The sequence below is a fragment of the Felis catus genome, chromosome B3 (assembly GCF_018350175.1).
Source record: "Felis catus isolate Fca126 chromosome B3, F.catus_Fca126_mat1.0, whole genome shotgun sequence".
Taxonomy (NCBI): domain Eukaryota; kingdom Metazoa; phylum Chordata; class Mammalia; order Carnivora; family Felidae; genus Felis; species Felis catus.
In genome coordinates, this window is record NC_058373.1 from 112,957,764 (window position 1) to 112,983,990 (window position 26,227).

The window sequence follows — 26,227 nt, forward strand, 5'->3', positions numbered from 1 at the left end:
CTTTTTGGTGCAATTATAAATGGGATTGTTCTCTTAAATTCTTTCTGTTACTTCATTATTAGCGTATAGAAATGCAACAGACTTCTGTCTGTACCCTTCAACTTTAGTGAATTCATTTATCAGGTCTGGTAGTTTTTGGAGTTTTGGAGTAGTTTTTGGAGTCTTTGGAGTTTTGTATTTATAGTCTCATGTCATCTGCAAGTAGTGAAAATTTTACTTCTTCCTTACCAATGTGGATGCTTTTTATTTCTTTTTCTTGTCTGATTGCTGTGGGAAGGACTTTCAGTATTATATTGAATAAAAGTGGTAACAGTGGACATCCTTGTCTTGTTCCTGATCTTAGAGGAAAAGCTCTCAGTTTTTCACCATTAATTATGAAATTAACTGGGGTTCTTCATATATCACCTTCATTATGCTGAGGTATGTTCCTTCTAAACGTACTTTGTTGAGGGTTTTTATCATGAATGGATGCTGTACTTTGTCAAATGCTATTTCTGCATCTTTTGAAATGATCATATGGTTTTTATCCTTTCTCTTACTGATGTGATGTATCACACTGATTGATTTGTGAATATCGAACAACACTTACATCCCGGGAATAAACACCACTTGATCATGGTGAATAATTTTAGTGTATTGTTGGATTTGGTTTACTAATATTTTGTTAAGGATTTTTGTATCTATGTTCATCTGAGGTATTGGCCTGTAGCTTTATTATTTTTTGTAGTATCTTTGGTTGGTTTTCAGGGTGATGCTGGCCTCATAAAATGAATTTGGAAGTTTTCCTTCCTTTTCTATTTTTTGGGTAAGCTTGAGAAGAATACATTTTAACTCTCCTTTAAATGTTTGGTGGAATTTGCCTGTGAAGACATTTGGCCCTGAACTTTGTTGGCACTTTTTTGATTACTGATTCAATTTCATTGCTAGTAATTGGTCTGTTCCTCTATTGCTTTAGGATTCAGTTAGGGAAGATGATATGTTTCTAGGAACTTAACCTTTTCTTCTAGATTTTCCAATTTGTTGGCATACAATTTTTCATAATATTCTGTTATAATATTTTGTATTTCTGTGCTGTTAGTTATTCTTTCTCCTCCATCTCTGATTTTATTTGAGTCTTCTCTCTTTTTTTTTTCTTGATGAGTCTGACTAAATTTTTATCAACTTTGTTGACCTTTCCCAAGAACCAGCTCCTGGCTTCATTGTTCTATTGATTTTTTAGTCTCTGTTTCATTTATTTCTGCTCTAATACTTATTATTTCCTTCCTTCTATTGGCTTTGGCTTTGTTTGTTGTTCTTTTTCTAGCTGTAAATGTAAGGTTAGGTTGTTTATTTGAGATTTTTCTTGCTTCTTGAGGTAGACCTATACAATCTTCCCTCTTAGATCAGTTTTTGCAAAATTTCAAAGATTTTGGACTATTGTGTTTTCATTTTCATTTGTCCCGAAGTATCTTTTGATTTACAAACACATTTTAAATGACAATTAAATGCAACCCATGTAGTACAATAAATGTACATAATTTAACATGAATAACCATGATTAAATTTGCTCATGTGCAGCCAAATAACAACCACCATGCAATTCCCCCCACCACTACCAGCTGAGTGATCACAAGGAACATTCCATTTCAGAGTTAAACTGAGGAAAAATGTTTCTTAGAATGAATGAAACTTGGGAAATATGAAACTATAAGTGAGCAAGAGGGAACCCAGGGCAGCAAATGCTGAGTAAATTATACTTTTTGACAGAGGGGCAGGTGTCAGTAGACCAATATAAGCTCTCAGGTGCTCACTATGTGACAGCCATGGTATTCAGTGTTTCCTATACATCACTCTATTGAGTTAAGTAGTTTTATCATCATTTTATAGATGAGAAATTTGAGCTCAGAGATGTTAAGTAACATGCCCAAGGCCACAAAAGTAGGCGACAGAGCCCGAGTATGAACGTGGATGTGTCTGACTCCAGAATCCTTTACAGTCCCAGTTATACCAATTTCCACACTGGCCTATGGCATTGAGTTCTGTAGTTATTATGGTTGTGGTTTACCTTGTCCAGGTATTCCTAAAGGGGTTATTTAAATCAGAATTTTACAGAGAGAAAAAAGTATTGTCTGTAGTGACTGCAAGCACAATATGGAGAACGATACACAAGTGACAAAATAGTGAGCTGGAAAGTTAGTAATATAGGCTACTCTGGCTTTTTATGGGAAGAAAATAACTCAGGTTTCTTATGACCCTCCATTGTACAATAGTTATTTGAGTCTATATTACTTCCTTTGTCACATTATCAAATATCTTACTTGCTTTAAGAGCCCAGGATTTTACCATTTGGCAATTTCAGGTCAACCGTGAGCTATGAACTCGTGACTGTCTGGTTCCACTCACCAAAAGACCATGATTAGAATCATTGACAACAGCTCAGCTCAGATATAAACAGCAGCCCTCTGAGCACTTCACCCACCTTGCTTCGTTAGGAAAACTCTTTCTAAGGCATGGACCTTTCAGGTATGAAATAAAAGTAAGGATTTGTACTGAAATTTTCCTCCTTTGTATGCACTTTATTTTCTATTTTTGTTTCCTTCACAAAAGACTTCACCATGAAAAGGAGGAAGCCCAGACTGAAATGAGTTAAAACCTTCGTCTTGGAGAGAGGATTGTGGCTTGGCCCTGAGTTAAGGTGAGATATGTTGATGCATACTAATGAGACCATATTAAGCTCTACATCGTCACACGCTCTCCTTCCCTTTCTCTCTCCATTCTGTCTCCTTTCCTCTCCTTTCCAAGCTGTCTTTGCCTCTTTTCCTCTTCTGGAAACTCAGTGGACCAAGAATGCTACTTTTCTAGATCTCAAGAGGGAGACACATGAACTCAAGAGGGAGAACATGAAGAGAGAGTTTGAGCTGAGAAAGATAAGTGTAAGAAATCACAGCTGTTCTTGAAAATGGAGGGTGAACAACTGCTGTGATTTTGCTTGTCACCCTGACCCAAAGGGTTGCTGACCTTTGTCTTCTTTCCTCCATTATACCTTGCTTTCATCCAAAAATGCTCTTTTGTAATGATTTCTTGTCATGTTCCAGAAGATCCCCCATATATTTAGGCCCCAAAGAATCCAGTTGATGTTTTGATCACTTGCTGTGTCCTCTGTCTCTGTTAAGGCAGTTTCACTGTCTTTCAACAAAGTGATGATGGTATAAATGCCTTGTGCTGTTGGGTAAGTCATGAAGGAGAGAAAACGTAGATGACAATGAGACTTTAGGTGCTTTTTTCCTACCATCCAATCACTATAAGGATTCTTCCACTGTTGTTGCAAAGGTCTTTTCTAAGAAACTGTGGCTAAATAAAGCCTTTTTGCACTCTAACCCTCAGAACCTGTCCATCTTCTCTAGATCTTCTTTTACACCCCCATCCTCTTCTCTATACCTTTTACTTCCTCTTTCCTTGTAGTATTATTTCCATTAATATCTTTAAAACATCACAAACATACAGAAATATTGCAAGTACACTACAAAGGTCTTTTTTTTCCTGAATCTTTTAAGAGTAATTTGCCAACTTGATGCCCTATTACCTCCAAATACTTTAGTTTGTGTTTCTTACCATCAAGGGTATTCTCCTCCAGAGCCAAAATTTAACCATCAAAATCAGAACATGAATGTTGCATATTACCATCATCTAATCCTGAGACCCCATTCAAATTTTACCAGTTGTCCCAATAATAGGCTGCCTAGCCAGTTCAGAATCACGATTGCATTTAGTTATCATGTTTCTTTAGTCTCCTTCAGTCTGAAAAAGTTTCTTAGTCTTTTCTTTGACTTTGACTTGCATTGATATTTTTTAAGATCACAGGCCAATTATTTTGTCAAATATCCCTCTAACTGGCTCTGTCTGATATTTCCTAATGGTTGGATTTGGGTCATGCATCTTTGGGAGGAATATCACAAGGGAATGCTCTGTGCCCTCATTGCATCCTATAAGATGATACACCATTTTGATTTGTCCCGTTACTGATGTTGTTCATTCACCACTCCACTATGATGGTGTCTGCACGGCTTCTTCAATGTAAAGTTACTTTTTCCTCCTTGAAAATTAGTAAGTATGCTGGTGGAAGGTACTTTGAGCTATGTAAATTTCTGTTCCTCACCAAACTTTTAATTTATTCATTTATTTATATCAGTATAGATTCTCAAGTTTTCCTATTTTATTTGACCAGTTCCCCTGTATATAACAATTACCCTCCTCCTCTACCATCCTCTCTCCTGCTCAGACACCCTCCTCACCCTGCTAGGCTCTGATTTCTTACACTGTACTCCCCTTATCCTGACAACAGAGGTGTTCTTGCCTCCTTTGGGTTCTGAGCCAAGGCTCCCCACTCCCCCAAGTACAGATTCCTGCCTCTCTTTGTCCCAGCTAATGGATTGAAGACAAAATTGTTCAGGAATAAAAGGGAATAGGAAGAAGGACGTCTTCTGTATTCTTTGGTGCTCCCTCTTTTTCCTCTTTTCCATCTGTCCTGACCTATCCTGACCCCTCTCATCCTTGCCAACTCTTGCCAAGTCCTTGCTTTCCAAGCACTCAAGGCAAAATTGAACCATGGACAGTGGCATAAGCTCCACCAGTCAGACTATGAGGGTTTGAATCCTGGTATAGGGACTTAGTTCCCATCCTGTCTGTTTTAGATGGTGGTGGTGGTGGTGGTTTTATCTCTTTCCCATTTTTATCCCCTTAATGCTCTTTCTTTCTTTCTCATTCTTTTTCCATTTTGGCTTCACTCTAGACTGTTTTACTTCCTTGCTTTTCCAGACTCTTTTTACTTTCCCCATGTTCATGTACAGATGTGTTGAAGGGAGGCATTGAGTTGCCACCAGCAGAAGGTCTGATGGGGAATTCCCATGCCCACACTCATATGCTTAATGGGATGTCATGTAGCAGTGGTGTCTGCATCCCATGGCCCTGGCTGGGACAGCAGCAAGACACGTTCACTACTTACCCCTTCACTTGAGCAAAAGGGAAAAAAAGAGTCTTTGAGGAAGGACTGAGGTGGAACTATACACCTGAGGCAGAACACATAAGCAGCTTGCTGGTTAAGGAACCTTCCTCTAACTGGCAGGGAACTTGTGAAAAGGGAAGGGTGATCTTTTGAAAATATGAACAGAATTACATTCTGAGACCATGTTCCCTTCCTGGAATTCTGTCATTTCTGGTAGATAAGAGGCAAAATCCAATGATGTATAGCCATTTTTCTTTGTTGAAGCAGTTTCTGGGGAGAGAGCCAGAACGAGAGACCAGAGGAGATAGACAACAGTCATTGTTAGAAATCCTCATCCAAGAGCTAAGGATCAGTCAAGGGTGTATGGTCAGGAAAAGACGTTCTCAGTGTAGTGTAGTTTTGATACAGTTCTCACAAAAAAGGATTTGAGAACTCTTCATGATGGCATGAGCAGTGGTACTATTAATTAGGAAGACAGAACATAATGATTTGGGGGATGTGGTGTGTGTGTTTCAAGGCCTCCTAGAGAGGTTCTTTCCCTTTCCTAACTGCCCAAATAAATAAGTGTTGCCAGCCCCATTCCCCAGGCATTTTCTGTTACATGGATCTTTTCTAGAGTCTTGAGAGCTCTAATCATCCAGTATCCTTTTTTTTTTTTTTTTTTTAAGTTGCTTATTCTTCCTATAGAGTGTAAGCTGCATGGGGACAGGGATCTTCTCAATCATGTTCAGATGTATCACCAATGCCCAAAGCAGTGATTGGCATATCATAGATGTTGATAAAATTTGTTGAATTAATAAGTAAGTGAGGCAACTTCATCATATTAAATTTTCTCTGTATCTGTTCATTGTATTCCCATCCCCTCGACTCTCTGATGTTTGTGAGTAAGCACCATGAAGAAGAACAATAGGAACTCTACCACAAGGATCAATAAGCAAGATGCCATCTCCGTCCCACCCTTCCAAGATGCAGGAGATCTTCAAAATATGTTGGATGGAGGAGAGTATGCCCCTTTTGTATCTCCTCCCATATTAGAGAGCAATTTTATCCAGGTAAATCATATTTGAGCCCTGAATTAAGTTCCAGTAACTTCAGTAATTAATTTTCTCAAAGAAACTGAAAAGATTGGGAGGAGAATTATTTTAAATGTGATAAAGGACTGCATGAGACAGTTAAAGGGAATAGTTTTGGAACTTTAACCAACCTAAAATAATTATAATGTTAAAGGAAAATTCACCTCAATTTTTCCCAGCAAACTCTCACCCGGGAATTCTGTTCTAACTCTACCATAATTGTCATTCTATCATGTCTTCCCAAAATGACATGAAGGAATTACAATGAATTCAAACATCCCACCACAGGAAAGCATTCAGATGGCTCCTTTCTTAGATTTAGAAGACATTTTAAAGAATAAAATGTATGACATGACTGAGTATTAAAATGAATTTTGGTTGGGATGAGCACTGGGTATTGTATGTAAGCGATGAACCACGAGAATCTACCCCCAAAACCAAGAGCTCACTTCCTCCTGCACCCTTTTCCAATAACCTTTTGCAAGCTCTAATGAACACTGGGAGAGGTAGTTAGCACCCTGTAGACCAGACACACCCCATATCATAACTGGGTAAGTTATTCCCTTCGACGTACACAACCTCTCAAGGTTAGTATGTCTTTGGCAGCAAGTTGCCACAGGTTATGCCTCAAGTTTAAACAAAAAAGAACAATGATCTCAAAGTAAAAGAGCACAGCCCCCTTGCATGGAGTCATCGAGGACCCTGGTCCTCTCCTTTTGCTCTATTACCCTCAGGTTGGCTCCCCTCAGGACATTACATGCAAACAGGATGGTGACAGCTGCCAGAAACAGACGAAATGCTCTCATCCTAGCAACTTTCTGTGAGGGCTGAGAAACTGTTCCCAGAGCCACCAGGAGGCCCCCGCTGTGTCTCATTGGCCAGGAGGGGGTCACATGCCCCTGCTGAAAGCAAGCATTGGCAAGGGGATGAAATCACCATGACCAGTTTAGGTTTATCAGTATTTAACCCCAGAGCTGGAGCACCATCCCTGAGGGGCAAATACTGGATGAATTCTGAATGCTGTTAATCAGGCATGGCTTTGGGTAGGTCCATAGTGTGGGCTACAACCGTTTTCTGAGTATATCTGTTTTTAAGTGATTGTTTTTTGTTTGTTTGTTTTTTGTTTTTTGTTTTTGCGAATGTACAGCTGAGAAACCAAGTGTTGCCCCTCTTTGGCTTCCTTCACATCCCTGTCTAGCCACTTTTCAGTCTTCTCATCTTCCAACTGGCAGAGATTTTTACTGGCCAAGATTCTTTGATTTGGGGATTTTTGCACATGCTATTCCTCTGCCTGGAAAGTTCTCCTGTCCAGCCAGTTTATCTCATATTGTTCAGGTCTCAGCGAGAGGTCTCTTCCTCTGGGAGATTTCTCTGACCCTATGTCCAGGGTGTGCTGGAGCAGCTAAGTGTTCTGGAAGTTTGCAGGTCTACTGTTTAACACAGCCATTATTAAAAATTAGATTGTATAAACTTATATACTCAAACCTCATCATTCCTATTATTTGACTACATTTTACTATTATTTATGCTCTTGAGGTTATGGATATAAAAATTTAGCAAAGGTCAGTGAAGACTTGTGTGAGAATCAGTTGACTATATTGAATTTAAAATGAAGAAAATTGTAAATATCATTGTTTGTAAATTGTGCTACTCATCTTTTATAGCAGTAAAATATGTAATTATCATATGCATATCTTCCAAGAGATAGTTGTTACACATTTACCAGCACACCACTGCCTATATCTCCTCTTAAATCAAGTCTCCTGTTATATGCTTCACAGCACAGCACCCTGACCTTGTACTTGGGAATACTTCTTGCAATAATGATTAGTGACATGTTTGCTTAATGTTCACCTTCCCTGACAGAACCCCCATGACCCAGGGACTATGTCCGTCCATTCACTGTGATATTTCTTTTATTTTGAAAAAATGTTTTAATGTTTATTCATTTTTGAGAGACAGAGAGATAGAACATGAGCAGGGAAGGGGCAGAGAGAGAGGGAGACACAGAGTCTGAAGCAGGTTCCAAGCTCTGAACTGTCAGCAGAGCCTGATGTGGGGCTCGAACTCATGAACCACAAGATCATGACCTGAGCTGAAGTTGGACGCTCAACCAACTGAGCTACCTAGGCATCCCACACTGTGATATTTCTAAGAATTCACATCAACAAGTGATTGAACAAATGCATCATGGTTCATTTCTCCATTATTTTCTGCACTGCTCAGGTAAGGCAGGTTGTTGGGGCCATATACTTTATCACAAAACTCCTCTTCCTGTTCTCTACCTTAGGTTAATAGGAGAGGTGAATCCATTTACCTTCACAACCGAGCCAACTGGGTGACTGTAGGCATCTGCTCTTCCAGTAGCACCCACAAGACCCCCAATGTGATGCTTCTGGCACATCTGACACCTGAAGCCCAGAAAGATACAGAACCCCTATTTCAAAGGCTCCTGACATCTCCTTCTCCAGAGAACCTGGTGCTCACCAGGTGAGTTACAAAGGGAAGAGGTTAAGGATCTCTCAGAAAACATGCTTTACCCCTGAGAAACTGAAAATAGAAACACCAATGATATTTGCTCCAAGGGAGCATCTCACTTGCACTGTGTGACAAATGATAGAGTCGTGTCCTCAAAGTCTGGGAAAATAGCTTATGACAAGCTGGCAGTCAAACAGGTAGTTAATTTTTAAAAACTAAACCTAAGTAACAGGAACTGAAGATTCATAATAAACTGCCTCTCTAAGGCATGTCCTTCTTTCCCCAGCATCTCAGCCTCCATCAGAATTAGCTCTGGTCTTGGGGCACCTGTGTGGCTCAGTCTGTTGAGCGTCCAACTTCGGCTCAGGTCATGAGCTTGCAGATCGTGACTTCCAGGTCCTCATCGGCCTTGCTGCTGTCAGTGCAGAACTTCGGATCCTCTGTCCCACTCTCTCTGCCCCTCCCCAACTTGCACTCTCCCAAAAATAAATAATTAAAAAAAAAAAAAAAGGATTAGCTCTAGTCTTGTCTCAAGCCTCTAACTTGCTGTATGACCTAGAGCAATCACTCAACTTCTCTCTCAGCTTTCCAGGATTAACTAAGTAGGACAACTTCTCAAGATAAATAGTTGATACTCTGATTTTTTAAGCTCATCAGAGTCTTAGGAGTATGCTTTGAGCGAGATGGCCCTCAGGAGCCTGGTTACATGTACTAAAAATCAAAGTTTTGAGCCTCAAAAGCTAAGGACCAGACCTGGGAACATGGTGGCCACAAGAAGGTACTGTTCAACCTTGTGCCTGCCCCAACCCAGGCCCGTCTGGGAGACAAGCCTGTTTCCCTGAACCTCACTGTCACAACTGCTATGCAACATAAAAGGAAAGGCCTTTTGACAGGTCTCCAATCAGGCCTCCAGATGACATTTGTGTTTGTTTGCAGGTTTCTCCCTCTACAGTTTGTGACTCTTTCTGTGCATGATGCTGAGAATATGCGCCTCAAAGTAAAGCTGGTCAGTGGTCGAGCCTACTACCTGCAGCTCTGTGCCCCTGCATGTAAACAGGACACCCTATTTTGTCAATGGGTGGAACTCATCTCCCTCTTGAATCAGGAGAAAGCCAAAGTTTCCAAACTGTCAGAAGTCTCAAGCCTCTCGGAAATCACCAATAGCACAGATATCACAGGTTCAGTGGACATCATGGATATTGCAGCATTTGCAGCCATACAGACCCCGCACATGTACACATGTTCAGACCCTGTAAATGCCATAGAAAGCATTGATTTCTCAGAATTCACAGATGTCACTGATGTCACAGACGTCACAGATGTTCCAGAAAATGAGGTCACAGAGGCCCCAGATATAAAAATTGTCACAGAAGTCACAGAAGTCATGGATGTCTGTGATGTCCCAAACAACTCGGAGGTTACAGTGGTGTTTGAAAACGATGACATACTAAGGGCCAAGCAAGAGGAAAAGGTATGTGACATGGAAGTCTCATTCTTAATAATCAAGAACAGGAGTGATAACCAAGATCGCCCTTCTTGGTTAGCTCCTTGACATTGATTATCAAAATGCTGTGAAAGGTGCTCTGAGTAATTTTAATGAGATAGTATCCCTGAGCCCCAGTATAAAGGAGTTGTAAGACATGTCCTGAAAGAGGCGTGACCATGCTTACCATCAGATTTAACCCAGTATCAGAAAGCTGTGGTGGGATGGAAAGAACTTTGGGACCAGGGTCAGAAGACTTGGGTTGGAAACTTGCCCTGCTGCGTATCTGTTTGACCAATCCACTGAAGCTGTGTGAGCCTCAGTTTCCTCATCTCCAAAGCAAGGATACTGATATGTAAGGGCTATTTTAATGTTTAAATGTATATAAAAGTACACACTACATTGAAGGATGGTGTGAAATTTCAGTGGGTAAAAGTGAGGGTGGAAATAGAAAAATAAAATACCAAAAGAAGTAAGTTGCTTTAGAAAAAGCCAGAAAGTGAAAAACCACAGAGCCATATCCAAGAACAGTTAGTTCAGTTTGGCTGGAGCATAATATATATGGAAAATATTGGGATATAGGATTCGAAAGTTGTCTGCAAACCTTGAATGCCAAATTAAGAAGTGTGGACTTTGCTCTTTGGGCAAACTTTAACTGTAAAAAACCTCTGTGTGAGGGAGTGAAGGAGCTGTGTTTTTAGAAAGGTTAACCTGATGGTAACATGGAATGTAGATAAAGAGAGAAGTTTGAGGACTACTGAGGAAAATCTCCATGGGGCCCACAAGAGAAAAGTCATAAAGGGCAAGGATAAATATTTTACAGAAGAAGCAACTGCAATAAATATCGTGGAGAAAATTTAACCTCACTAGTAATCAAAGGAATGCAAACTTGGAGGAAAAATAACCTATAAAACTGTTAATTAAAAGAATAAAAATAGGGGCACTGGGTGGCTCAATCAGTTAAGCATCCAACTTTGGCTCAGGTCATGATCTCGCAGTCCATGAGTTCGAGCCCGTGTCAGGCTCTGTGCTGACAGCTGGGAGCCTGGAGCCTGCTTTGATTCTGTGTCTCCCTCTCTTTCTGCCCCTCCCTTCTCACACTCTGCCTCTCTGTCTCTCTCAAAAATAAACATTAAAAAAATTTTTTTTAAAGAAGAAGAAAAATAGTCAGTGTTAGTAAAGATGTGGTCAACTTGGAATTCTTATAGGTTTGTGGTAGGGATGAGAATTGGCCCAAACTTTCTTGAAATCATTATGAATCAAGAACCTAAAAATGTTTATACCCTTTGATTCAGTGACTCCATTTCTAGGAATCTTTCTTAAGGAATTAATCAGAAATAAGAATGAGGATTTAGCTGTAAAGATGTTAATTATACTATATCTATACCATGTTGGTAAAAATGAAATAACGAAAATTTGAAAGTAACCTAAATATCCACCACAGGGGAATTGCTAAACTAATGTAAATCTACGAAGGACAGGTGCCTGCTTTATTTTTTTCAGGAGCAACGACAGTATCAGGCAAGACCATAGACAGTCAGTAAATATCTATTAAATGAATGACTACTCTGTAGTTATTAAAATTGTTGGAAAAATTTTTCTTGCAGAAATTTTCATGATTGGGAAAAGTTGAGTGAAAAGTGAGTATGATTCCTATTACATGAAAATACATTTCATGCTCACAAACAATAGAAGGTGAGAAAGTCATACTGTTAGCAGCAGTTTATTTCTAGATTCTGGGATTAATATTTTCCTCTTTACACTTTTCTGAATTTTCTATTTCCTACAATAGAAATAATTTTTAATTCAAAAAAATTCAAGCAGTTTTACACAATTTTTAATGACATGAGGAGAATGCTTTTAATAAAATCATTAGGATATAGAACTGAAATGTTATCACAAAGAAGACACTTACAAAATAAATAAATGGGCACAAAGACTAAATGACATGTGCCATAGTAGTTATTTCTGGCCAGTGGCCTAAAGCAGACAATAATATTCTCCCTTTCACTTTATATCTTCCAAGATTTTCTAAATATTCTACAGTAAGTATGTGTTACAGAAAAAACGTGTTTTCTTTAAGGAAGAAGAGTATTATATTATTTTAGAGGGAAGTCAGGAGAGGCGATGGACTAGGCGGTGCTGATGGGAGGAGGAGGGTGCAGGTATGAGGGATGTCAGACAGACGGAGTCCTTAGGACCCACTGACCAATTCCTCTGAGGCCCGAGACAGATTCTGAGGAAGACAGTGAGTGGTGAGGAGAGGTGATGCATTAATAGCAACCAAGAAATCAAGACAACCGGAGAGATTTTATAGTATTAGTTCTAGGTATTGGTTCTAAGTCTTTTGAGAAATAAATGCTTTTGTCTTATTGTGAACCTCCCAACTCATGTCACCTGGTAAATGCTCTTAAATAAAGAGCAACATTAGATTGGAGAGCAGGTGGCAAGGCATTTCTAGACAACCTTCCATGCCCCGACAATTCAGAAAGAGGAAATGCTGTAATTAAATACTAGTTTTCTCGTGCGAGGTGACAGCGGTGTGCCTGACCACATGAGCTTCTGAATGGGCTTTGTCAGGTCCCACACTAGAAGCCTCTGACGCCCGCCTGGCCTCCTCAGTGGCCACACAACACCAAGCGTCATTCCCTCATTACTGCGCCCAGGCACTCGAGGGCACTCAGTTAATACGAATGACATGATTACTGTATTAGATATTGCTCCAGAAATCATCTATTTCTGTGTGACACTGTTCTGTTACCTGATTTGCTGCTGTTTATTATTTTCAAAGGAAAAGATGGAAAACATTCTGAAGCCTGGGTGTCTACGAGATACAAAAATTAAGAATGAATGCAAAGAATCCTCAAAACATGTCACCATCTCAAATGTAACACTGACTTTCGAAGGTGAACGATGTTTTCATTCTACTTTGACTCCAGAAGAAAGTGACATAAATTCATTCAAAAGGATGAGCATTATTAGAACATCTGAAATAAGGACAACTGATTTTAGCAACACAGCTCTCAAGGCTGAGGAATCCAGGTATGTGAGGCAAGGAAATGTCAGGGATGCTAAGACGTGAAGTAATGTAAGTGTGTGCTTTAAGGTCCCCGCAACTCTGGCCCTTGCTACTGAACAGTCTCAGCTGTAAATACAATGTAATTGAATGATGCCATCGTTAACTCTCAATTATCCACTGAGCCTGGGTGGCTCAGTCAGTTAAGCATCCAACTTCGGCTCAGGTCATGATCTCACGGCTTGTGAGTTCAAGGCCCACAACGGGCTCTGTGCTGACAGCTCAGAGCCTGGAGCCTGCTTCAGATTCGGTGTCTCCCTCTCTCTTCGGCCCTCCCTTGCTCATACTCTATCTCTCTCTTTCTCTCTCTCTCTCTCTCTCAAAAATAAATAAAAATTTAGGGGCGCGTGGGTGGCTCAGTCGGTTGAGCTTCTGACTTCGGCTTGGGTCATGATCTTGCGGTTTGTGAGTTCGAGCCCTGCATTGGGCCCTGTGCTGACAGCTCAGAGCCTGGAACCTCCTTTGGATTCTGTGTCTCCTTCCCTCTCTGCCCATCCCCCACTTGTGCTCTGTCTCTCTCTGTCTCTCTCTGTCTCTCAAAAATAAAAATAAATGTATAAAAAATTTTTTTAAGTAAATAAAATTTTATAAAAAACTAAATTATCCACATTCAGTTTAACCTTGTCAAATTTTTATTTCCCTATCAACTTCTCACACCCTTCAGTTCACATTTGAGTCTATCTGGTATCAACTGTGTGTGGCTGAAGAATACAGGATAGAATCAGTGTCCACAGTTTGGAGTTAGACTATGGGAACTCTTTCTTTCATCTTTATACTTCTATTTTCTCCTCAATGTATTTCTCATGCTTTTGTACATTTCCAACTAATAAGTTAATAATCTGAAAAAAATATTTTCATAATTTTAATACACAGTTGCAAGCTGAATGTGAGGGAGCACTGATGTATTCTAAAGATAAAAGTTAATCCAATAATTTCAGAGTAACTACTAAAAAGAAACCAAAGAAAAACACAGAGGTCTAAATGCTTACAATAGCAAGACTGAAAATAGGGAATGTAATGAACTATGTCTAAATTCTTTTTTGTTTGTTTGTTTTTATCTTGAGAGACAGATAGGGAACAAGCAGGGGAGGGGCAGGGAGAGAGGGAGACAGAATCCCAAGCAGACTTTGCACTGTCAGTGCAAAGCCTGATGTGGGGCTTGAACCCACGAACTTGGAGATTGTGACCTGAGTCAAGGGTTGGACACACTCAAGTGGCTGAGCCACCCAGGCGCCCCTGTCTAAATTCTTTTTAAATATAAAAAAGGAGCAAGGGAAAACAAAAACAAACCCCCAAAAATAAATAAACGAGAAAAATTATTAGTAATGTGATGTTCCACAGGGTTTGGCTGGTTCTTCAAAAAGAATGACAAAACAGGCAAACCATTGGACAACTTTTTTTTAATAATAAAATTAGAAATTTAGAGGTCATCATCAACTAACAAGAACAATAGTAAAATGTTATTGAGAAATATTACGTACAGCTTTTCTTTAATAGCTTTGAAACCCTGAGTTAAATAAATGACTTTAACAAAAATACAAAGAGGCAAAACTGGCACAGTCACAACTTGAGAACATAGAACAACGTCATCCAGGAGCTCCCATGAAAGAGAAAAACATAGTTGTGACTTTTACTGGACAGGGTTTTAGATACTCTAAGAATTATCTCTATTTAATGTAAAATTCTCTTTTAAATATAGAAAAATTATGTTATGTTCTCCTAATTTTCTGAAGCAAATAATTTGTTTGGATTATAAAGACTGACCAGAAATAAAATTCTAGATTAATCCCTACTTAAGACAATAAATGTTAAATTCATAGAATCTTAGCGGGCAAAATGTAGCGAGCGCTTAACATGAAATTAAGGAAGTATAAGTCATTATTTAAAGGAAGAGCAGGGGCGCCTGGGTGGCTTAGTCGGTTAAGCGTCCGACTTCGGCTCAGGTCACAATCTCACTGTCCGTGAGTTTACGAGCCCCGCATCCAGCTCTGTGCTGACAGCTCAGAGCCTGGGGCCCGCTTAGGATTCTGTGTCTCCCTCTGTCTGCCCCTCCGCTGCTTGCACTCTGTCTCTCGCATTGTCTCAAAAAATAAACATTAAAAAAAAAATTTTTTTTTTAAATAATTATTCCCAACCAGAGACAGCATTGTGGGTTTTTTTTTTTTAATGTTTAATTTTTTAGGGGGGGGGGGGGGGAGAGATAGAGAGAGGCAGAGTGCAAGCTGGGGAGGGGCAGATAGAAAGGGAGACAGAATCTGAAGCAGGTTCCAGGCTCCAAGCTGTCAGCACAGAGTGGGGCTCTAACTGAGGAACCTGCCAGATCGTGATCTGAGCTGAAGTTGGGTGCGTAACCAACTAAGCCACCCAGGTGCCCCAAGAAATTTAATGAAGAAATTGTTTTTAATGAAAAATTATAGAAGTGTTCTACTTAAAACTTAGAATAAATTAAAGATGTTCCTTATAGGGGCGCCTGGGTGGCGCAGTCGGTTAAGCGTCCGACATCAGCCAGGTCACGATCTCGCGGTCCGTGAGTTCGAGCCCCGCGTCAGGCTCTGGGCTGATGGCTTGGAGCCTGGAGCCTGTTTCTGATTCTGTGGCTCCCTCTCTCTCTGCCCCTCCCCCGTTCATGCTCTGTTTCTCTCTGTCCCAAAAAAAATAAATAAAAAACGTTGAAAAAAAAAAATTAAAAAAAAAAATGTTCCTTATTAACACTTCTATGTAATATAATTTAAGGGAGTCTAGCAATTGCAATAGGACAAAGAAATATTAATATGAGATTTTTAAAAATCACTCTTTGCAAATGGAAATTTATATTTAGAAAACTTGACAATCATCAAAAATATTAGTTTGTAAACAACTTTAGGATAGTCACAGATTAGAAGATAAACTCACAAAATATCATTTGTTTCATGATTTTTATTAACAAACCAAAAATACATTGACAAAAGAGAATGTATTTTTCAAAAGCAGCAATAAAAATTAAATATTTAGTGAGAGTGATAAGAGACCTATATATATGGAATTACAAAACTCTAGTGGCAGAAACCAAAAACACTTCAATAAGGAAAAATAAGCTTTCTATCTGGGTAGGTATATTTAAGACAACAAAGATAACAAAGCTTAAATTAATTTATAAATTTAATATAATACCAATTATCTCAATAGGATATCTCATAGAAATTATAATATAAAAAGTATGTGGAAAAGAGAAGAGTAAGAATCTCAAGGAAACTTGGGGCTGGAATATATCGAGGGACTCAGTTGTATAAAATCTTAAGCCGTATTATAATTAAATGGCCATCAGAAAGTTTAGGATATAGACATTAAGACAATAAAAACTGAGTCAAACTCATAGAGGTTCAAAAAAAAAAACATGAAAAAAAGCAAAACTCTACAAAATGTCAGAGATTTATGCTGTACCACAAAAAAAATTTCAGATGGGAAAAGAGTAAAATATTTTTTAAAAATTTTAATGTTTATTTATTTTTGATAGAGAGATAGAGTGAGCAGGGGAGGGGCAGAGAGAGACGGAGACAGAATCCGAAGCAGGCTCCAGGCTCTGGGGGCTCAAACTCACCAACTGTGAGATCATGACCTGAGCTGAAGTTGGACGCTCAACTGACTGGGCCCCCAGGTACTCCAAAAGAATAAAATATTTTAAAACTAAAATAAGCTAGAAGAAAATGGAACAGTTGAAATTGCCTCAATTGCATAAGAAACATCACTTCTTTTCCTTTGAAGCAACAGAAGAAATTTTCAATGGCAAAGTTTGGTTCATTCTTTCAAAAATATTTACTGAGCACTTTCTTTGTGCTAGGAACTGGGGATACAGCTGTGAATATAAGTTATAAGATGTTTCATTCTAATGGATCTAGATAATACACAAATAAAATACATTATGCCAGCTGGAATGTGCTGTGATAAATACAAAAATAGAGGGGTGCCTGGGTGGCTCAGTCAGGTTAAGTGTATGACTCTTGATCTCAGCTCAGGTCATAATCTTACGGTTTGTGAGACTGAGTCCCTGTGCTGACAGCTGGGAGCCTGCTTGAGATTCTCTCTCTTCCTCTCTTTCTCTGCCCCTCCCCCACTCACGCTCTCTCTCAAAATAAATAAATAAACATTAGAAAACAAAATAAAACGGGGTACCTGGATGGTTCAGTCGGCTGAGCTTCTGCTTTCTGTCAAGTCATAATCTCTCGGTCCATGAGGTTGAGCCCCACGTTGGTTTGCTGCTATCAGCACTGAGCCCACTTTGGATCCTTTGTCCTCTCTCTGCTCCTATGCCACTTCCACGTGCATGTGCGTGTGCTCTCTCTCTCTCTCTCTCTCTCTCTCTCTCTCTCTCTCAAAAATAAACATTAAAAAAAAGCTTCTCTCTCTCTCTCTCTCTCTCAAAAATAAACATTAAAAAAAAGCTTCAAAAATAAACCCCAAAACAAAAATAGGATAACAGAATAGAGGGTGATTTGAGGAGGAGGAAGGATATCTTATAGTGGTCTGGAAGGTTCTCTGAGGAAGGACAGAGATCTGAAAGCAAGGTGGGGCTCTGAAAGAATAGAGTTCAGGTTGATTGATTGCAAAACAATTATAAATATCTGCCAAAAAATCATTAAAAAAATTTTTTTTCAACATTTATTTATTTTTGGGACAGAGAGAGACAGAGCATGAACGGGGGAGGGGCAGAGAGAGAGGGAGACACAGAATCGGAAACAGGCTCCAGGCTCCGAGCCATCAGCCCAGAGCCTGACGCGGGGCTCGAACTCACGGACCGCGAGATCGTGACCTGGCTGAAGTCGGACGCTTAACCAACTGCGCCACCCAGGCGCCCCCCAAAAAATCATTTTAATAAATACATAGCAATACAATGGAAAAAGAATAATAATAAATAATCTATAAAGGTTTTACTTTCCATATATATATAAGTAGCTGATGGAAATTTGTGAAGGATCCAATTCACAAATGGTTTAAAGTTATGAATAGAAAATTTACTCCAGAAGACAAATAAACACTTAGTGAGGGATCAATCTCACTAATAATTAAAGAAATACAAGTTAAGCATTTACCATTTGGCTTTTGATTAGATGTTAACTACATCTAATATTGATGGGGACACTGTAAATGGTGGGAACTTTCTACAGAGTGATTTGGCAATTCACACTACAAATAGTTATACCCCTTGACTTAAAGGAACATATGGCAAAGAAGTAATTTGAAACAGAAAATAATTTAATTGAACATACTGTTTTGTAATTAAAACCTGAAAGCAATCCAAACAACCCCTGGCAGAAGAATAGCTAACCAGGAAATAGTATGTTAATTTAGTGAAACAGCAGATCCCCATTAGGAAAAGAATCAGAAAATTTCAATAAAAAGACCTATATGACTATAAGGAACTGCAAACTGGAAGTGTGAAATTCTGAAAAATGTATATACAACGGTATTTTATTTCTGCAGACAGGATGATAAGAAACCACAGTGTTTGGACATAGTTGGTGATTAAAGGAATTAATATTTGTTGTAGCTTTTGATAGATGTTTCCATTAAACTTTTATTGGACAATTAATTACATGTATAATTTAAAAATCAAAACTGATGCTAGGATGCATTAATTGGAAGACACAGCAGCTAGACAATGACCTTTGCAGTCAGACAACCCTGGGTGAACCCAGGGTTCACCTGCCTCCTCTAGGGCAAGTTAAATTAGTTTTTTCAGGTCTCAGTTTCCTTATCTGTAAAATGAAAATAACACTAACCATGTAGTTGTTACAGGGATTAAATAAGCTGATATTAAAAACTTCACAATGCCAGGCGCTTGGTAATTACTCAAAAAAAAAAAAAAGAGAGAGAGAGAATAGATTAAAAGAGGGAGGAAAGGTAGGGAGGAAGGAAGAGAGAAAGGGAGAGATGGAAGGGAGGATTCAGATTCTAGATTAGACTGAACATAAATCTAACATAGCTTTGACTTACATTGAATACAGCAGAAAGATGATTCTATACCTCTGAAGTAATCTTTCTACTATACTATCCAAAAACTGAACCCGGGGGCGGGGGGGCACAAAACTTAAAAATTTTTTTTTTAATGCAGGAAAGAAATCAAGGCTATTTAAATTGAGGAAGAAAATGGGAATAGGTGACAATTACCATCTTCAGCATATGAGGAAGTCCAAATTTAAAGGCTAAATTTAAAAAAGTGGATTTAAACTGAAAATTATTTTAACTAAACAGTTTACAAAGAAAACTTTATTATGTAGTAAAACAATATAGCAGACAATCAACCAATCTATAAAAAAAGCATTAATGCATATTACTGATTAGATATTAATAAACAACGGAACTAATTTCTGGAGGTTGTAGAATCTTTCTCCTTGGAATCTTCTCAAAAACAAGCATCAGGCCATTTGTCCTGGATAGAGTTCAGACATTCTTCTGCAAGGGGTCAAGACTTGTTCGTGTTTCTTATGTAATTTTAATCTACTGCTACAGTGAATGACAGAAAGCATGGTGAAGTCGAATATAAGTACATCCTGAGGACTCCTTAAAGGAGTGGAACGGAATGGAAACAGTAAATGCACCTGAGTGTGTTGCAGCGTTCTTAGAAATAGAGCAATAAAAGTATGGAACGATCTCGGGACACATTAGATGCCCAGTAAATGGTCATTATTATCACTAATAATTCATTTCATTTCCAATAGTGTAGATAAAAGAAATTTGGTTATTCTGGCTCAAAAAAGCACAACACCAAAAACCTTTACTCAAAAATATCTTAAGCAACTGAGGATTAATTACTCAAAGCTGGCTTTCTTTTTAACCTTTTTTCCTGGCCAAGGAGGGGTCAAGGAAAGCAAAGGAATAAGGGTGATCCTTAGGAGAACCACACATCTTGAAATCATCTGGCTCTGTGCTGACAGTGCAGAGCCTGCTTGGGATTCTCTCTCTTTCTCTCTCTCTCTCTCTCTCTCTCTTTCTCTCTCTCTCTCTCCCCATCTCTCTCTCTCTCTCTCTGCCCCTCCTCTACTCTCTCCCTCTTTCTCTCAAAACATAAAAAAACTGGGGCGCCTGGGTGGCACAGTCAGTTAAGCGTCCGACTTCAGCCAGGTCACGATCTCGTGGCCTGGGAGTTCGAGCCCCGCGTCAGGCTCTGGGCTGATGGCTTAGAGCCTGGAGCCTGTTTCCGATTCTGTGTCTCCCTCTCTCTCTGCCCCTCCCCTGTTCATGCTCTGTCTCTCTCTGTCCCAAAAATAAATAAACGTTGAAAAAAAAATTTTTTTTAACATAACAAAACTAAAAAATAAATAAATAAAACTAAAATATTAAAAAGTATAAGGATAACTTAAATTTTTAGGATGTAAAATGTTCTGTAGGTGCAAAGATTTGTTTAACTATTATGATCACTATTAGAAACAATGAGAAAATGAATCCCTATATAAATGGCAAAAATCATAGAATTTTACAGATAAAAAGGATCATGAAGGTTAACAAATCCCAATTTCTTCAAGGTTCTGCCTTTCAGTCTCTCAGCTTCCTCTCTCTGCTGACTGTACTGGGGACAAAGAAAGAAAAACAAAGCAAAAAACAAATGTGGGTTCCAAGTAATCCTCTTAACCCCAATTTAATCAAGTATGGGTTCTTTTTTTATTGCCTATTTGCATCTGGAACATAATTACTATCCAGAGCCTAATTTGAGAATGTTCATTATGAATGAAAGGTGTAATATCCTAGAACAGAATAGAATTCAGTTTATTCCTCGGACATTTGTAAAATTAAGTCAAGACACTGAAAGTGATAAGTAAGTTCTATCTAGTTTTCATCTCCAAGACCATGGATTTCAGTGACATTTTTATAACTGCGTACTTTGGGAAAATGAAAAAAAAATTAAACGATGAGCTTGTTGAATATTTTGCCCTCAGATGTATTAGTTTTAAAATGTAAACTGAGCAGTTTCTATCTGGATGAATGAAAGACTATGGAGACTTCTATAACATTACCTTAGGATTTACTTTATAGAGCATTTCTATTTCTATTCCTTCTTATACCTTGACAATATTGCTACTGTGACTCTTTGTTTTAAAGAGGATAATATCAGGCTTCATTTTAATTTTGCACCAATTTTTTAAAGTACATTTACTTAATATTTCTCAGTCTCAAAAACTTTTATCATTAAGCTCAACCTTTATTTAAATCACCGACCTATTTGGTGAAGGCTACAGGAGAATTTATTTGCAAATGCCTTAGAAAATGACTAATTTACCTTTATTTCAGAAAGATCCATTGTAGACCTCCAACTGGATGTATTTGCCAGACCTCTTAAAATGGATCATAATTATGTCTTTATACATTTATCTGGGAAGCTATTATCTGAGGGTAATTATTCTTCCCAAATGCTTTTTTATTTTTTACTCAAACAGCCATGCTTCCAAAATATTTATTGAAAATGTAGCCAAGAAACAAAGATTTGGTGAAAATTTGTTTTAGCATGCTAATGAGGTTAAGAAAACAAGTATTTTAATTATTGTTATTAATTTTAAAATCAGGAATGCAGAATACTTCTTTGTCCAAAGACATCCAAAAGCTTAGTTATCCAAAGACATTTCCGAAAGTGAAATGGTCTGAACACCTGACAGATAGTTTTCTATTTTATCCAGTAAGCTAAGTAAACTAACCAAGTACTAACTTAGGCAAATACTTGAGCATGTCATTTGCCTGCAAGATTCCCAAGCGCTGTCACCTTCATCAGGGCCATAGAGATTGTGATGAAGCCAGAAGAAGTGGGCACCTTCTAACCCCAGGCATCCATCTATTCCAGAATTTCTCCCATGTCTCTATGAGGGCCTATATTCCCAACACAATAGACTCTATGGAAGCCCCTGAGCAGCAGCGATTAGCTTCTCTCTGCCTCAGCCCCAAATGAGTTTTCCAACGCTGGAGAGGCAGCAGGATAGGGATGCCCACAGCCTCACCGAGTGACAGGTGATAGAGAAAATAAAAATAGATTATGTGTCATTATATACTATTCACTTTTATGGCTTTTACAGGTTGGATAGCTCGCATGTTGCCAGAATTTTAGGTAATTTTACTCTAATATGTGTTAATAATGTAATACCCTAGCTTGCTACACATGTTTCATTACCACCTACAAAGCATTTAGGAAAGGCCAGTTACCTCCTACTTAGTAATTCTTTTCTAAATATTTGTGGTTACACTGGCAAAATTTTGAAATGTGCTGTTTATTTTTGCAGGAGCATGAGAACTGATTCAGGCACTTCAGGTATGGAACAAATTCCACTACATTTCTTTGTGATCTCTGGTATCCAGTAGTCAACCTTGGGTCCTGGAAGAAAGTAGTTATGAGCAAAGGAATCCAGCTAGATGTTTTGATGTGTCCCCTTTGCTCCATTCTGAGAGTCCTACCATGCAGGAACTATTCTTCAAAGCCTGTCCTCATGCTATCTTGCAAGTGGTAGGCATCACTGCACTTTTTCTGTGCTGGTAGAGTCAGTTTCCCAGTTCCCTAAATCCAGCTCACTGGGCATGAACCACTCCCAGGCCTGCTCAGCAGGCAGAACCCAAACAATAGGGTCTTGTATCCTTGCTGGTTTGGAAGGAAAGTGGTCTACCACTAAATTTCTTGGTAAATCTACAATTGTATAGTCCTTACTTGTATCTGGGGCTCCGCTTTGATACTATTTAATGTTTTATTCAGCAGTTGTTTCTTTACATACTCTCGTGTCTGAGGATCTTTTAACTTCTTAGCAACAAGTTTTTAACATGGGGGTTGTCATAAGGCACCAGTGGAGATCTGTCCCCTTGCTTGCTGCTGACCTACTTCTAAGTTACTGTCTAAGTTGAGGGGTGGATAGGCCTCAGCTCCAGTCATGCACATAAAAGAACATCATGGAGAGAAAAAAAATACTTCTGCTTTAAAATCCAAGAACCCGTGAAGGCATTCTCAGTCACATTTGCAACAGTCCAACAAAGAAGAGCAAACAACTAGAGGATAGTGTTTATATAAATGGGATTTTTGTCTGTAGACCTTACCACTGAGCTTTGGTGTCCAAAAGTACAAGATGAACTTCACTGAGATGTGAAGTTCCAATCTACAGTATTGAACCTGAGAACATTGTAGGGAAATGCCATTGTAGTTTATAAGAAAAATGCAAAATCTCCTTTGCAATATATAGAATTTTCACCTACCAATTTTTACCTCAAGTTCTATTTCAAAACGAAATCACAGTAAATTTATAGAAATTCTAGAGATGTCCAATAGCCAGATATTTTTGTCTTACTTTCTAAAAGCAAGGGTAAATCTTACAGCAGCCTTATTACTGATAATTAGTATGTTAGCATATGATTAGCACATAATTAGTACAATCACATACAACATACATTCTGAAGCACTAGTTATTTATGCATTGGGAATTTATAATTAATGTAGGATATTGATACATTTATTTTCATTCCATATGTGACTGATTCTTTCACCTGTCTTCTGGCACAGGCTTAGTTTTGTTGAACTGAAGAAGCATTTGATCCTTATCTATTATATATGAGGCACCATGGCAGACTCTGAGAGAGATTAAAAATACATAATAGGACATCACCTGGCCTCAAGAGATGGGCCCAAATAACATAAAGTAAAATGTTATAGGTGCTTTCAGAGAAAAGTGGAGAATATAGTTTTAGCTCAAGAGACAAAATCATGAAAGAGTCTATGAAGGAAGCAGTCTTTGAGTTAGGAAAAGGGAAATAAGAATATCCTGGGTACAGGATACAGTAAGAGCAAAATTGAAGAATAAGACAGTGTTGGGCATATTCAATTTAGGAATAGTGAGAGATGCAGCTGGAAAGCAAAGCAGGATCCAGATTATGGAAGTCTTGGGTCATCTAAGGAGGCTGGATAGTACAGACCTCCTTTTGGCAGGTAAGAGCCACTGAAAGACAAATAACGAAATGAGTGTTATGTTTTAGAACGATTACTCTGACTGCAATCTCTAAGAGAGCTGCAGCAGGCTACAGGTAGGAAATCATTATAATGGTCTGGGGTGAAATGTGTCAGTCTTAAACCTAGGGGGGGGGGGGAAAAAGCCAGATGGAAACAAGGATGTGAATATGCAGTTAACAAGATTTATTGGACTGACTGTGGGGACAAGAGAAAAAAACAAAAACAAAAAACAACAACAACAACTGAGGATGACAGAGTTTGAGAGGCAACTTAACTAGGAGGTAATGAGTCCATGAAACAAGCTGGGAAAATGAATTACAGGAAATCTGGAAGGCAATGATGAAGAAACCAGCTATTAAATACTGCACCTGGAATCAAAAGCCCTAGGTTTGAGTTCTAACTGCACTTCCTCTGTTCCACGGATGTGTCATTTAATGTCTCTGGACCTCAAGCTTCTTCAGCTGCCAAATATGTGTGCATATGGGTGAGGAATTGAAGAGGGCATGGTTAGCTGTCTCAAGACCCTTTCAGCTGTTATGACTTTATAAGCTGACATGTTTATAGTCTTGGTGGCCCATCTTTGTAAATTTAGCAGGCAGCTTAAAATGGGGCTCTGAGAATCAGGAGCTAAGCAAAGGTAGAGCAAACATGCAGTGACGTTTGTCACACTCAGCTTGTTAAATCATGAGGATGGTACAATATACAAATTTGGCTTGCAGTTTTCACAAAGTATTAATTATTTTTCCTGTTTTTTTTCTTTTCCATGTACTTTCTTATTCTTTCCACTTTTCTCTCCTGTCTTCCCATTTTTCCTTACTTAGGCTTGCATAGTATTTTGATTTTCCCTCTGCTTAGCATTTCTTTCCCCCTTTTTACAGTCCTCTAAATCACTTCTTTTTGCCCTTTCATACCCTTACTCACACTTAACACTTTTTACCCCAAGAAGAGCAAGGATTAGTAGAATCTTAATCCCTTGTTCCATTGAATTTAGACTAAATGTAGACTAAAAATGAGTCTGCGAATCTGATTTCTATTCTAGGCAGTAGCCAGAATAGTAACTGCTCCCCACTGCAATAAAACAAAACCCTGGTCCTATTAACCTGGTCAGATTCACATTCACCCAACTCCAGGCAATGCTACCTGAGGACCATGGTCTCTTATTCATGTCTCAAACCACTCAGCAGTTTGACAAAAGGACACTTTTTCTCCTTTCTGAGTAAGGCTTTGGGTAAAGTGGACTCTGAATGTACTGTTTTCATGAAAAGGCTGCAGGAAGAGCCTAGGCTAACACTGTCTCTCAGGATCTGGGTCCATCTGTCCCTTTTCTTGACTTTTAATTTCTTACCTATCTAGGTTTTACTCACTTTAGCTCTGTTGATCTCTTTACGGTGAGCCCAAACTTAGGCTTACCTTTGATCCTATAGTATTTTCCCAAGATGGAAAGCAATCAGACAAAGGATAGACATCCAAGAAATAGAGAAGGGAAAACTGCTACCAAACACCGGGAATTTCCTCCCCATTTATATCCATCTTTCTTTTCCACTTTCCTCTTAACTATTGCAAATCAAATTCTTTGCAATCTTAAGCAGCCATGTTCATTCTGTTTATGAAACCCAGTCTAAAAAAGAGAAAGGATGGAAGAACCCTAACAAGGAAACTGTGAAATTTAACAATGGGCTCCATTGGGAAAAATAAAGACATTTTTAAATTTAAGACCAAATTGAGTTCTCTCTCCTGTGCTTTTCTCTCTTGCTTTTGGCTTTTTTTTCTTTCTTCTTCACTTCCCCTCTCTAATGATCTCTATTTCACTTTCCTCACTATTTTTCTTTTCGCCCTCTGGCTCCCTCCTCTCATGTCAAATCTTTTACCTCCCTCAAACTTGTGCCTCATCTGTCTCCCCCTTTCTCAGGGGAATGGATGTGAGGAATGGAAAGTAAAAGAAAAGGCCAATGGAAAAAAACATGTAAGACAACCTAAAGGTAATTTTTTACAATTATAAGTTGCTATAGATGATAAAGGACAGACATGACACTTTCACAAAAAGTTGTCAATAAATTGAATCTTTTGACATTGAATCTTATTGCTTCTATTGTAGTAACAATAGAGGTGAAATGGAATGTTGAGGGTTCATTGTAGTTTCTGCTCTAGAATCCTTCAAGTGTCGAAATGTAATGTCGCACAGGGATTAGGGGAG

General features: G+C 38.7%; 1 protein-coding gene across 19 annotated transcripts in view; it reads left to right on the top strand.

Moving 5' to 3' along the window:
* The window catches only part of FAM71D (family with sequence similarity 71 member D), a 34,967-nt gene that overhangs the window by 7,089 nt on the left and 1,651 nt on the right, over nucleotides 1-26,227 (top strand). For 2 of the 19 annotated variants that reach the window (XR_006599701.1, XR_002158717.3), the window contains 8 exons: nucleotides 2,339-2,502; nucleotides 2,587-2,674; nucleotides 5,871-6,033; nucleotides 8,345-8,544; nucleotides 9,469-10,003; nucleotides 12,807-13,057; nucleotides 22,331-22,359; nucleotides 24,855-26,012. Coding sequence is in view for 4 of the 19 variants with exons in the window: in XM_045060089.1 (XP_044916024.1) it covers nucleotides 5,875-6,033; nucleotides 8,345-8,544; nucleotides 9,469-10,003; nucleotides 12,807-13,057; nucleotides 22,331-22,359; nucleotides 24,855-24,863; nucleotides 25,943-25,956 (1,197 nt within the window). In the remaining 15 variants the exon portion in view is untranslated. Of the gene's footprint in view, nucleotides 1-2,338; nucleotides 2,503-2,586; nucleotides 2,675-2,841; nucleotides 2,913-5,866; nucleotides 6,034-8,344; nucleotides 8,545-9,468; nucleotides 10,004-12,806; nucleotides 13,058-22,330; nucleotides 22,360-23,589; nucleotides 24,118-24,854; nucleotides 26,013-26,227 lie in introns of those variants that run through there. The other 17 variants (XR_006599707.1, XR_006599705.1, XR_006599702.1 and 14 more) reach the window with 14 other exon arrangements.